This window comes from Zootoca vivipara, chromosome 2, assembly GCF_965207765.1.
Source record: "Zootoca vivipara chromosome 2, rZooViv2.hap1.1, whole genome shotgun sequence".
Taxonomy (NCBI): domain Eukaryota; kingdom Metazoa; phylum Chordata; class Lepidosauria; order Squamata; family Lacertidae; genus Zootoca; species Zootoca vivipara.
Window position 1 is genome coordinate 81318905 of NC_142584.1, and position 14161 is coordinate 81333065.

The 14161-nt window shown below is 46.9% G+C and overlaps 1 protein-coding gene across 1 annotated transcript in view; it reads left to right on the forward strand.

Annotated features, from left to right (window-relative positions):
- The window catches only part of CELSR3 (cadherin EGF LAG seven-pass G-type receptor 3), an 86692-nt gene that overhangs the window by 62535 nt on the left and 9996 nt on the right, over positions 1-14161 (forward strand). The window contains exons 18-27 of the mRNA XM_088662324.1: positions 4080-4174; positions 5857-6066; positions 8041-8224; positions 9079-9228; positions 10513-10699; positions 10894-11061; positions 11692-11818; positions 12168-12374; positions 12707-12881; positions 13461-13573. Of these exons, the coding sequence (XP_088518450.1) occupies positions 4080-4174; positions 5857-6066; positions 8041-8224; positions 9079-9228; positions 10513-10699; positions 10894-11061; positions 11692-11818; positions 12168-12374; positions 12707-12881; positions 13461-13573 (1616 nt within the window). The remainder of the gene's footprint in view (positions 1-4079; positions 4175-5856; positions 6067-8040; positions 8225-9078; positions 9229-10512; positions 10700-10893; positions 11062-11691; positions 11819-12167; positions 12375-12706; positions 12882-13460; positions 13574-14161) is intronic.

The following is a 14161-nucleotide window of genomic DNA, read 5'->3' on the forward strand; positions in this document are numbered from 1 at the left end:
TGTGGCTTCTCCATTCCCTGCTTCCTGCTTGAGACACCGCTGGACCCCACACTTTCCCCATCAGCTGCAAGGGCTGCTGGCACTCTCGTTCTTGCCTCGCTTGGCCCTGATTTCCTTGTAATCCTGCCTGACCCTTCAGCCTCTTTGCCTTTCACCAGACACTAACCTGCAGGAAATGGCCTGCAATTCCCCCTTTTTATTTCCTCCCACTCCCTCTGTGCTTGTATAACCTGCTTCCGCTTCTGCTTACTGCCTTGATGTTCTCTTAGGAATTATGAGGAATTCCTCAACCGTCCCTACCAACCAATGAGTCCTGAAACTGAGAGGTGGAAAGCCAGCACAGCCAATGGTGTAGGCTGTGCCTGCTTTCCACCTATCAGTTTCAGGACTTAATAATAATAATAATAATAATAATAATAATAATAATAATAATAACGGTGACGATGATGATGATGGTGATGGTAGTGATGATGGAGCATGTGTTGGCAAAAGCAAGTACGAACAAAAGAAATCAGCTTGGTTTTTGCCTGCTGTGTTGGCTTTCTTGCTTTCTGCTAATTATTGTCTTGGCCATGCCACGTGTTTTACCAAGTGTGCTCTCAGCAAGGAGATGCAGTCAGTCCTGGCTCACTGGATGAAGATACATAAATACACATGTTTGCAGACCCTCAGCTGCTGCATTCACCCTTCACATTTTTAGGTATATACCAATGGAGGCTGGTCCATTGGGCAGATGGGACACTACCCCACCAAACTTTGCATGCCCTTAGCCAGCTCCCACGTACTTGCCTCCTTACTTACTTACAACTAGTTGAGGGGGTGGCACTGGCTGTCAGCATGCTCCTCCTTAGTCTCAGTTTTGCTCTTGTAGCATTCAGCAAGGTGGAGGATGATAGGGACAAAATCAGAGCAGGCTCCATCTATCATTGGCTGTGGTTACATGTAATGTTGCCTCCCTGCTTTCCACCCTATCCATCCCAATGGGCACCAGCCTCCATCTGTGTCTGCTTAAATGTCTTAGGTGGGAGGCTTCCAACAGAAGAATAAAATACAATAATCTGTTAAACATTAAAAGCCTCCCTAAACAGGGCTGCCTTCAGATGTGGAGTAAGCTCAGTTTCTACCCCACCTTATAACACCACATGTACAATCTCTGGGTTCTAGTTCTTGTGCTTCAGGCAGGCCGACTGCTTTCTTGCTATTGTTGTTTAACCTCAAGAGCCTTGCATGATTAACTGCTCAAACCTTTTCCTTGATGCTTCCCCTCAGTTTTTTACACTGCTCTGAGAAGGGGCTGAGGACTGACACAAGAGCCAGACATTCATTGCTGTAATTCTGGCTGCTGCTGAAACTCAGGACAGGTTCCCCTAGATCTTGATTCAGGGAAGATGGTTATATATGTTCTGGGTCACTGGGTGTCTTAGGGAGCAGTACAGTGTTGGCCATGCAGCCTGTAGTAATAGCTGGCCCTACAGGCAACAGATGAGGGCCGGACAATCCACCCATCACCCCAATGGACCAGCTGAGCAACAGAGATATGCGGGGGTCATGATATCCTAGCCCTTGGAAAGGACCTTCCCAGACTTTCTCGCTGAGAGCAAGAAAGCGTATGGAGAATTAAGCCTAGAATCCTGAGCTAGCAGAATGGGTAGCCTTCCACTGTGGAAGCTTTAGGGACTGCCTGGGGCATCTCAGCTGATTGGACTGTGGACACTCTATTCAACACAGGAGATCTCAGCTCAGATATAGAAGCCCATACTTGCTAAGGAGCAGCATTCATTTGACTCCAGCATTGATTTACGTAATCCAGGCCCTGCCACAACTTCATTTCCCCTCCCCATTTGCAAAGCAGCAAAGATGACAGATTCACCCGCCATGCTTTTGAACTATTAGAGATCACAGCTGTTGTTACTTTGCTGGTGTCTTTCCCATTCAGGTCATTGCTGAACACACTTCTAGTGCCACCGGTGAGGATGGCAGATGGCGCAGGTCATGCTGATAATGGTGTCAGTGCTGTTTGTGATATGGAATATAGCATTAAGGATGCCTTAATGCTCCCACTAGATATCTATATCACTTCTGTATAGATATTGGTAGTGTGGGTTTTCTGGCTTTTTGTGATGCTGGTGACAATTCAAGTGTTCTAGAAAGCTGCATGGCTGTGATTGGTGCCACAAATGGTGGGACCTTGCACTCCAGTGCAGTGTTCTGTGGCTTAAACACAATTTGGGACTGTCACATTTCTTTGACTTAAAGCCCTTTGGGTTGTCTTTAGCCCTTTGGGCTGCAGAAAAAATTAAAACATGCAGGTGGCGTGTCGGGGCTAAACCAGATGTTATGTGCAAACATGTGTACTTTGCCCCAAACAGACCTCTCCTCCCCACTGAAAAATGGCTTGTGATGTGGAGGAGGTGAGGTGGAGTGGAGAAACAGCGGAGGAAAGATGGCGTTTAATTAATGCCTACCATTTTTCTGCTCCAAATTGTCCACGTAGCCTCTTCCGTCATCTTCCGTTTTTGTCTCTCCAAACAAGACAACATCTTTTTAAAAAAATAATAATAATAATGATATTTATTAAAATTTCCATTTTAACAATCCAATCAAACCACATCGTATATTCTGAATTATACATATTATTCAATCATCAAACAATCCAAATATTATGCCAAATTATAAATTTTTGGGGGGGGGGGGGACTTCACCATGCTCCAAGGTCGGCCTATAACATCTGATCTGGCTGTCACTCAAAATCTAAGAGGAACATAGAAAACTGCCTTGCTCTGAGTCTGACCTTTGGCCTATCTAGCTCAGTATTGTCTGCAATGACAGGCAGCGGCTCTCCAGGATTTCAGACAGGGGAATCTCTCGGCTCTACCTGGCGATGCTGAGAATTGAACTTGAAATCCTCTGCATGCAAAGCAGATGTCCTGCCACTGAGCTGTTGCCTTTTCCCAAAAGATGTTTGGTGAGGGATCCCCACCCCTACTTGTCCTGGGTGTGGATCTTTCATACTTCACTCAGATCCTCATCTCTTCCTTCCTTCTCCCTATGTTTGTACATGCCTCCTACCCTCTAGAGTCCTCCCCAACTTCCCTTACCAAATGGGTCACTGTCAAAGAAGCATCAGTGCTGCAAACATAATTGATAAGGGAATAAAATCTTGCCCCAATCCAGAGAAACCTACCGTAGTCATGCTGAAGTCCCATACAACCAGTTGGTCAAACTTACTGGATGTCTGTATGAGAACTATCCCAGTTTCCATTTTCATTTTTTCAAAAAAAATTTGCAATCTCAGTTTGGAGAGCTGTTTTCCCTCCCAGTAGCGCTTGACAAATCATTATCATGATTCAACACTACCTCCCCTTGTTTGATCGGCTCTGCAGGCGTACAGTGAGAGATGGTTCATTCTCAGGAGTGCACAAGGCAAAAAAACAGAAAGGACCGCATACAGCCAGAGGCTGATAATGAGCTTTATTAGCTTCGCCAATAAAATTTTAATTCTACATCAGTTCTGATTTGCTGTAGCTGTGCATTGATCCTTCCTTGTGGAGTCGTCTCAAGTGACTCTTACAGTAGTCCAGAAAGTCTTCCAAATCAGAAATTGTTTTTGAGCTTGATAAGGGTTTGCACAACATAATATTTACTCCTCTCCTTCAAAAGCTTTTATCTGTCCATTCATGGGGTAACTGAAATATCATGTGATGTGCTAGATACATGACAGAGAATCTGTGACGGATGAGTTCTTTCAGGCCCAGCTTGAAAACAATTAACCCAAGCATTTGGGGGGGAGGGAGAACTCTCACAAAATTCAAATTTGTGAATGTGAAATCAGGGTGGTGACCTTAGCAAAGGGCTCATAGATGCTAATGTAGGGTCTGTGCAGCCTCTTCTGAATCTGTTCCCTCACTGATGCTGATGTTCTTGTTGATGTTGATGGTATTGCCAGTGCTTCGTTCAGTGAGCCTGACCTGGCATGATGCTGTTGCCCTGACAATCTCTTAGTGGGAGGCAGCAGCAACTGCAGGGAATGTCCTCCTCAGTCATTCATTTCTTAACTTAGGCATTCTTCCTTCTCTTAGGTGCAGCAGTTCGGCACTGCAATGAGGAAAGAGGCTGGTTGGAACCCGATCTCTTCAACTGCACATCACCTGCCTTCAAGGAGCTCTCAGCATTGGTAACCCTCTCTGTCTGTCTGTCTGTCTGTCTGTCTGTCTGTCTGTCTGTCTGTCTCCTGTCTGTGTGGGCTTTGCTTGGCTCATAGCTGTGGTATTTCTGAGCTGCATAAGCAACACAGTATCTGTGCAAAGCCTACACTGACTGCCCTGGGATGTCTGCGCAGCAGATAATGTGTGTTATGGGCTGCACACATACAGCCTGCTTCAGAATGAATGTTGTCAGCAATGCATGGCTTCTCTCCCAAGTGTTATGTCTACGTTTATGCTAAAACAGTGGTTTTCAAACTTTCCTGGCCTGTTTTGTGCAATAACTCTCAACCCGTTCCTGCAAAAAGCTGGCACCAAATCTGTTGGTTTGATTTTGCTGACCCACAGCAAAGGTGACAGTGCAAGCAGTGGCTTCTACAGCAATAACTTCTGAAGCAGAAAGGATGCTGAGGTCTGACTAAATTGAGTAGCTCATCGAGGGCATTCAAAGTGCAAAACTTCCCCTTAGGGCTGAAACTGACTAGGCCATAAACTGTGTGCCATCCAGTCAGATCAATCACCACCCAGTTGAGTTGCCTGGAATTAGAAAAGGCAGCTAATTGAACGTTAGGAAAGCAGAATGATCAGCTTCTGTCCACCCCATCTCTCTGCAGTGAAGCTCCTCCCTCCATTGTTCTACTATTAGCCAAATACTTAGATAGATGCTTCTACCACCCTATCAATAAGAGGGAATCTGCTCCCATCTCTATAGAAACAAATGCCTTTATGCATCCTGCTTACATGACATCATATACACCAAGCATGGTAAAGAAGCTTAGCATAGGTAGTTCTACCTAAGATCCATATGGCTCTTTCATAGAGAAAAGCAGGGTGGCTGGGTGGGGATGGGGATAAAGTACAGAAATGTGAGGATAAATGTTGGCAAGTGTTAAAGGCTATATATTATTAAGAGATAGGGACGTGGGTGGCGTTGTGGTCTAAGCTACTTAGCCTCTTGGGCTTGCCAATCGGAAGGTCAGTGGTTCTAATCCCTGCAATGGAGTGAGCTCCCATTGCTCTGTCCCAGCTCCTGCCAACCTAGCAGTTCAAAAGCATACCAGTGCAAGTAGATAAATAGGTACCACTGTGGCAGGAAGGTAAATGGTGTTTCCGTACACTCTGGCTTCTATCACAGTGTTCCATTGCACCAGAAGTGGTTTAGTCATGCTGGCCACATGACCTGGAAAGCTGTCTGTGGACAAACGCCGGCTCCCTTGGCCTGAAAGCGAGATGAGCGCCACAACCCCATAGTCACCTTTGATTGGACTTAACCACCCAGGGCTCCTTTACCTTTACCTTTTTTTATTGCTTTACCATAAAATCCCCCCTCTCTCTTTTTTTCTGCTTCCTTTTCCCCCGGGGGATTATATATCAGAACCATCTGTTAACTAGATGTTCCTCTTCTCTCATTCCCCCATTGACACAATAAATGCTAGAACTTGGCCATGGACACAATGGCAGTTTCACCTCTAGCTAGTTCTGTTTCATGGTTTCCAGTGATCTCTAATCCACACCACTTCATCAGCAACATAAGAAGCCCCTTTCCTCCCTGTGTGATTTGTGCCTCTTCAAAAACAGGAGCTATGTTTCAGTTCCTAGAGGCACTGCATGGTCCCCCACACACATCCACCTCCCTTGTTTTCTGTGTTGGTAGCTGGAAGGTCTGGAAAGGAATGAGACGGAACTGAACACCATAGAAGCCAAGAAGCTGGCCCACCAACTGCGGGCAGTGACCGATCAGATGGAGCGCTACTTCGGCAATGACGTTCACATCACCTATCGCCTTTTGTCCCACTTGATGGCGTTTGAGAGCAGGCAGCATGGCTTTGGCCTGACAGCGACCCAGGATGCCCACTTCAACGAGGTGAGGGGACTTTTTCTGGTTACTGGGAACATGGATGGAGGGGGATTTAGGCTGCAAGGAAGCTGCTCGCCCATCCTACTGACAAGTAGGATCCTCAAGGAAGTGGGTGGCAGGGGGAGTTGCAGGGCTTAGATGCTATGAAGCTAATCACAGAAGATGGTGCCAAAACACAACACATAACAGGACATTTCCTACCTGCTGCGCTCATACTACAGGGCTTGCTTATTTACTTACTTACTATATCTCTAGATTGGGCAGCTTACAATAAAAATGATTTAAGATATTTAAAATGTCTTGAGCAAAGATGGCTTAGCTGTAGGTGAGGATGGGGGGAGCAATTTAATTCAGTTTGCATTTCAAGGAGACTATAGCTAGTCAGCGCTTTCCCAGTCAATACGCAAACTGAAATTCGTACTAGTGCGAATTTTGCAGTGCAGAAACTCCAGCCAAGTGAGGTGTACAGAACTGCATATATTAGGATGGAGTTACACTGGACTTACCCGTTCTGCTTCATTGGTTATACTACAATGCTTCCTCAATGTTATCGCACTATGTTATTGCCTTTGATACCCTTGACCATGGTGCCCTCCTGCATCAACTTGTGGGGTAGGTATCTGACATAGCTGCCAAGTTATCCCTTATTTTAAGGGATTTTCTCTTATGCTGAATAGGCTTCCTCGCGAGAAAAGGGAAAAGTTGGCAGCTATGGTATCTGAGTACTACAGTGGTTCCTCTTCCACCAGCATGTTCAAGTCCAGGGGGTAACACTGGGGAATGCTCTTTGTACCCACAGCACAGAGGTTCCAGAGGGCACAATTTTGTCCCCAGTATTATTTAGCATCTATATGAAGCTATTAGGAGTTTTGGAGCAAAGTGCCAAGTTTCCATAAGTGTTCTTTTTTCTTTCTTTTCACTGTGTGCACCTTATCTGCGAGCATGTTTCTTTCAAACAACCATTTCAATGGGATAACTTGTGAATATAGAGGCCCTTTATTTCTTCTCACCTGTTTCGTTTTATCCAAAACCCCTTTTCCCTTGCACTGTTTTATTTTTTTGCAAGATTGCCACATGAGAAAATAATCTCATTTTCTTTGCAACCTTTCCCACATTTCCCATTGCCCTTTCTACACATACTTTTAATCATAGCTGCCAAGTTATCCCTTTTTTAAAGGGATTTTCCCTTATTCTGAATAGACTTCCTCACGAGAAAAGGGAAAACTTGGCAGCTATGCTTTTAATTGGTTCCTGTGTGATGTCCCCATCTGCTCACAGGCTTATAGGAAAAACCTCTGATTAGAAGCATTTGCTCTTCAAATAGCCAGCCATCCCTCCTCCCCAAATCCACCAAATCTTTACCCAGGTCTTCCCTCTACCCCAAATCCGCCTTATACAACACTTGCCTAATTCTGAAATAAAGCCTCTTGCACCTACTGCCTGAAGTTTCCAAAGCCTCAAAACAAGTGGCCTCTAATAGATTCTTGAGGCAGGTGTCTAGACAAGAAGTGCCTGATTTGAAAAGGCAACTTATTACCTTTCTTCTGTGATTAGCCTCCCACCTAAAAGATCCATGTACCCATCCAGTTTAAGACGTGAGATGCCAGGGATTAAATCTGAGACCATCTGCATTAAAAAATACCATATGTGCTCAGCGCACTGAGATACAGCCTTTCCCCATCTGGTCAGTGCCTGGATGGGAGATTGCCTGGGAACCAATGTATGCTCCCCTGAGCTCCATCGTGGAAGATGATGAAATAAATGATTTAAAAACCAAATAGTTCTGGAAACTGCAGCCTTCTAAAGGACAGTGGGGTTGTGTCCCACGCGAGTCCTATTCAGAGCAGATCTGCTGAAATTAATAGACATGACTTGCTTAGAATCATTAATTTCTTTGTGTCTACTGTAAGTGGAACTGAGTTGGATGCAGCCCATTATGCGAGGAGGATTTTTACATCCTCTGATGTTCCACTTCTGTAGAACCTGCTGCGGGCTGGAAGCTCGGTGCTGGCCTTAGATAACCAAGAGCACTGGGAAGCATTGTTGCAGAATGACCACAGCAGCGCAGGACTGATGGAACAGCTGAGAGAGTACACGGGCACACTGGCCAGCAACATGAAACTCACCTACCTCAACCCTGTTGGCGTGGTGACCCCCAATATTGGTAAGTAGAAGCACTGCTCGGGGCGGGGCGGGCGTTGCTGGAAGGCCGCAAGCAGCTCACTGACCAACCTGAAGAAGTGTGCATGCACACGAAAGCTCATACCAAAATATAAACTTAGTTGGTCTTTAAGGTGCTACTGAAGGAATTTTTTTATTTTGCTTCGACTCAGACCAACACGGCTACCCACCTGTGACCAACCTGAAGGTCTGTATGATCTGTGCCACCATCTGTGAACTCCTGGCTTGCAGGCAGCCATGGGCTTGCTAAGGATGCGTTGGGTTTCTGGGCTAGAGGCTGGAGTAGCACAGGCTCAATCGTGGGGGCAAGGCAGCACGGGTGGAGTGCTAGAATGCCACACCAGTGGGAGGTCAGGTGTGAATGCATTTCTTGGCCTGCCTTACACTGTTCCTTTCAAGTTTTGTAGGCAAGTGTTGGCAAGCCATTGGCTTCGTCCCATGTAGGTGCTTCACGTCTCATGCATGCAGAAGTAATACAAGTATGTTTTCTGCAGTTGGGCAGGAAACCTCTCGAAGCAGGCTACAGAGTGCACGCCTTCTCTTACAAACAGATGGCTATGACTACATTGCCCGTGCACATCTCTGTTTGCTAGAAACCGCTGTGGAAAGTAGCTCTGAGAGCATCAAACATGTTCCACCAATAAACATAAGCCAGCATATATATTTGTACCTTACTTGATCCTTATGCATGTTTTTTCCATCGAAGCTGGAAGCCTCTCTCTGGCCAAGGGGCCCTTTTCATTTCTCATCATTCACTCAGGTAGGCCAACTCTGAGACCTCAAATCTGCTTCTCTCTCTCTCCCTCCCTCCCTCCCTCCCTCTTCCCCTCCATGCAGTGCTCAGCATTGACCGCATGGAGAACCACACCCACTTCAGGAGGCGTTACCCCCGATATCACAGCACCCTCTTCCGTGGCCAGGTCATGTGGGACCCACACACCCACGTCGTGCTTCCCCTCTCAGTCCTTACACCCCACAAAGTGGAAGGTAAGTGACTGAGCTCCACCAGGCCCAGACCAAGGTAACCAAGAAACCAAGAAGTGATTGCCTCCTTCCCAGCATGCTTCATTCAGGTTGCACTGGGCACCCATTTATGTTCTTTTGGGCAGTGCTGTGGGGAAAGAGCAAAGTGCACATGGAAGTCTCATGACTGGAACCCCCTCTGAGAGCTTCCCGTTCTTCTTTTGGAGCCTTGGAGAAGGGCTGTTTAATTTACTTGAAGCATTGTTAGAAGTTTGTGATCAGTTGTAACAGAACAAGCCCTTTGCTTCCCATGAGAGAAAGACCTAGGAGAACTTCCTAGTGGGAAGCAGCACCTTCTGAGCAACGAAAAGACAGCTCTTCTCTTTGACTAGGGGTGGGGAACCTTTCGCCCATGAGCTGATCTTGGCCCACCAGGGATTCCAATTTGGCTCATGTTGCCGTTTTTGTGTAACCACACCTTGGTAATCAAATTACCTCCACTCAATGGGTGGATGATATTGGCAGATGGGAGGGTTTGATGGCCAATGCCTGAAGAAAGCAGAATTCAACCCTCTGCCCATCTGGTGATTTGTTGGGGGGTTTCAAGGAGGAGGGAGAAAGATTGTTTTCTGCTGCTCCAGAGAAGCAGACACGGAGCAATGGATTCAAACTTCAAGAAAGAAGATTCCACCTAAACATTAGGAAGAACTTCCTGACAGTAAGAGCTGTTCGGCAGTGGAATTTGCTGCCAAGGAGTGTGGTGGAGTCTCCTTCTTTGGAGGTCTTTAAGCAGAGGCTTGACAGGCATATGTCAGGAATGCTTTGATGGTGTTTTCTGCTTGGCAGGGGGTTGGACTGGATGGCCCTTGTGGTCTCTTCCAACTCTATGATTCTATGATTCTATGATTCAATGCTGCTTGGTCACTATCACCCCGTGCCCACCCTGGTTGATTTTGACAAGTGGTGAGGACCACCCACCAGTCAATCACTTGGTATCACTATGATGTCAGATGATTGACAGGTGTGTGATCTCGCCCATCTGTCAAGAATTCACTCCTGGGGTTAGAGGGAGATAAATATCTGGCCTGCTGGGCCAAATAGGTTCCCTACCCCTGTGTCGAAGGGGGAGGAATTTCCTTCTGCTTCAAAGGATTGGCCCTTTGGGCTCAATGGGCTCAGCTCAGTCAAAGTATAAGAACTTGAGAGGTGATACCACCACAATGCTAGGCACCTCTCTCCTCTTCTGTCCTGCCTCTAAATGGTGCACAGCAGAAATACCACCGGTTCCTTCCTGTTCTGCCTTCCCAGCTCCAGCTCCCAGCACAGCAGCACTGACACTGGTAAACAGTGAAACCAATGACACTGTGGAAACCTCCCCTCCCAAGCACTCCCTGCCAGAACCTGAGCCTGCTGTAACCATCCTGATCCTCATAATTTACCGTACTCTAGGAGGACTTCTTCCTGCCCGCTACCAGGTGGATCGGCGCAATCTCAGGTACCACCCATTGCTTACTCCTCTTCTGGGCTCTTTGCTACAATCTCAAGACCTACGACTCCTACTTGAATGGACCATAAACAGTTGGTCGAGGATTGGTCAGCAATAGCCCACTCTCCCATTGCATGGACCAGTCTGGGCCCAGTGGTGTTGCCAGGTGTCATCAAGTAACAAGCTGCCTTTGTTCTTTGCAGGCTGCCCAAAAACCCTGTTATGAACTCCCCCATAGTGAGCGTGTCTGTCTTCAGCAACCACACTTTCCTCCAGAGCACTTTGGCAACCCCGCTAGTGCTAGAATTCCGCCTGCTGGAGACAGCCAACCGCAGCAAGCCCCTCTGTGTCCAGTGGAATCACTCCAGCCAGTAAGTTTCTTTGCTGCCTCTTTCCCAGGGAGCCATCCTTCGCTTCCTTTTTACTTTGAGGCCCTTGACATTATTCTGTTCATTTGAAACGCTTCTAAGCCACCCTTTGCCCAATGGATTCCATGAGGGGCATAAAAATTATTCAAAGCATAAATACAATGAATGGTCTTCAAGTAAATAATTGCACATGTGGAACAACTTCTGCTTTCACAGTTAGATGTTCCTCCCCCTGCATGTATCCTGCGCCACCCCCAAATCTGCTCCAGAACGTTGAGGGGAATCCCTAGAACAGATTTAGGGGACGTGTGCAGGGAAGAGGTGGGGGTAGTTTCCATGGCACAAAAAGAAATCCTTGCATTGATGGACTGTTCACCTTAATGCCACGCTGAATTCCATTCACAGGCACCCTCCATAGTAACTTAAAGATATAGGGTGATAGCTATTGTTAGTGATGAGTATGAGAAAATGCATTAAAATCAATGGACCTGAGTCTGACCCGAAAAGGTCAACAATTCAAGCATAATTCATAGATCCTCAGTGAGTATCCTCATGCCTGCCTCTAAAAGAAAATGTCACCTTGAAGACTCTTTCCTTTGAGGCCTCTCTTTTTGGATTTCTTTGTGACTGCAGGATTGAGCCCACTGGCTTCTGGACAGCACGGGACTGTGATCTTGTTTATCGAAACGCCACGCACGTTCGCTGCCATTGCTCCCAGTTTGGCACTTTCGGGGTCCTGATGGACAGCTCCCACCGAGAGGTAATTCTGATGACAAGGTCACAGCAAGACCTAGAAAGCAGTAAGAGAGGTGTGATCAGAGAGGCCAGGGATAAAAAGCAAAACAGTGGGCCTTGGAATCGCTAAAGACCGAACTAGATGTGTCAGAGACAGCCAGGTTTGTTTACTCATGTGCAACGTATAAAGCAGGGAATGAGTGGGAGGTCTAATTTCCAGGAGTGGCTGGCAAGGAAACAACATGGAGCACAAGAGTGTTGTTGGCATTTAGTAAACCGTGGCTAATAAACCATGGCTTAGTGTTAACATGCCCATCAGGTCACTGTGTGCTTCCTCTCTGACTTCTCCTTTTGCCTTTGGTTTCTCCTTGCAGCAACTGGAAGGTGACCTGGAGACTTTGGCCATTGTGACCTATTCCTTGGTGTCCCTCTCCCTTCTGTTCTTGCTGCTGGCCTTCTCCTTCCTGATATGCCTGAAAGGTCTCAAGTCCAACACGCGGGGCATCCACTGCAACATCTCGGTCACCCTCTTCTTCTCCGAGCTGCTCTTCCTCTTGGGTATCAACCGCACTGAAAACCAGGTGAGAGGAGGAGGAGCAAGAGGCAAGTCCTAGGCTCAGTATGTTTGGGGGCTTTGAGCTATGTGTGCCACACGCTCTGCACCCCCCCCTAACTAAGACTGTCCCATTGCCAGTACTGAAATAAGATTCAGCTGCCAAGCCTGTCAGCTCCTGCACAGGGAACGTGGGAGGAGGCCTCTTGCTCTTTGCCTCAGGCCACAAAATGTCTTGGGCTCCCGAAGCAATAGAGATCTTAAGGGAAATGTTGCAAAATATTAGTTTCAGATCAGGGGCAAACTACTCACGCTGTTTTAGAGGACGTCTTTGAATTGTGCTGCTCTTGCTTGTTTCAGTTCTTCTGCACGGTGATTGCCATCTTGCTGCACTACTTCTTCCTCTCGACTTTTGCTTGGCTTTTTGTGCAAGGCCTCCACATCTACCGCATGCAGACGGAGGCCCGCAACATCAACTATGGAGCTATGAGGTTCTACTACGCCATTGGCTGGGGCGTCCCTGCCATCATCACTGGTAAGTGCAGATGTGTTTAGGAAGTGAGGGTTTCCTTCCCCCCCCCCTCTGCCTCTAGAAAGAAATGTATCCTGGCAATTGACATGCATAGCGTGCTTGGTTTGGAACAAACCTACAGTAGAGCTTCAAACTTTGCCTTTTCTGCAATGCCATGTGACCAAGACGTTATGCATAAGCTGCAGGCATTGCAGTGTGGATCGCCTCAGTTCCCACAGCCGTTGTTCAGCTGAAATGCTGCGAGTAACTGCTTGTGTCAGTCATAAGCCTATGTCTTTGGGGAGCCAAGACTTCAGGTCTTCTTTTGTGTGGCTAGTCAGCAGCAAGTCTCGCAGATCAGAGGCTCTCAAACTTTGTCATAGAAGTGAGACTCCTGGGGTATAAAAGCCTTTTCAAAAGCAAGACCACCGGAGAGTTCTATTTGTAGCATTCCTGCTTATGATTGCATCAGAAGCTGAGTAGATCAAAGGAGAACAGAGGAAGCAGGTTTGCCTTGACCTACAAGGATGTGGAAAGTATATTGACTAGGAATGTAGAACATAATACATTGTTCAGCTGACCTTCTTCCTTCCTTTTGGACAGGGTTATCTGTTGGCTTAGATCCAGAGGGCTTTGGGAATCCAGATTTCTGCTGGATTTCCATCCATGATAAACTGATCTGGAGTTTTGCAGGGCCCATTGCTGTTGTCATTGTGGTAAGCATATTCTCACATTTGTCCAGTCTCTTTGCCAGGATGCTGTAGCCTTTCCTTTTCCTTGTTCAGCATATTTGGTCCCCATTCTGCTGTACCTCTGCTTCCTTTTCCTGTCATTAAGGTTTAGTGTTGCACTTATTTTTCCTTTCTCTCCTCTCCCCCCTGCCCCTCCCCCCAATTTTGGCCCTTCATTCTCATTTTATCATTTCTGTCCAGTCTCTAGAAATAAGTGACATAATGCAAGTGAATAAAATTGGCTCTCACAGGAGGCAGTAATGGCTACCAACTTGGATGGCTTTAAAAGAGGATTAGACAGATTCATGGAGGATAAGGCTATCACTGGTACCAGCCAAGATGCTGTTGCTGTTGCTCCAGAGTAAGGAGCAATATGCTTCTGCATTCCAGTTGCTGGAAACAGCAGGAGGGGAGAGTGCTCTGGTGCCCGTTCTTCTTGCAAGTTTCTTGCGAGCATCTGTTTGGGGATGCTGGACCAGATGGGCTCCTGGCCTGATCCAGCTCAACTTTCATGTACTCTTCCACACTTTGTGACTTGGGGTGGGTGGGTTTGTGAGCCTTTAAGCATTGTGA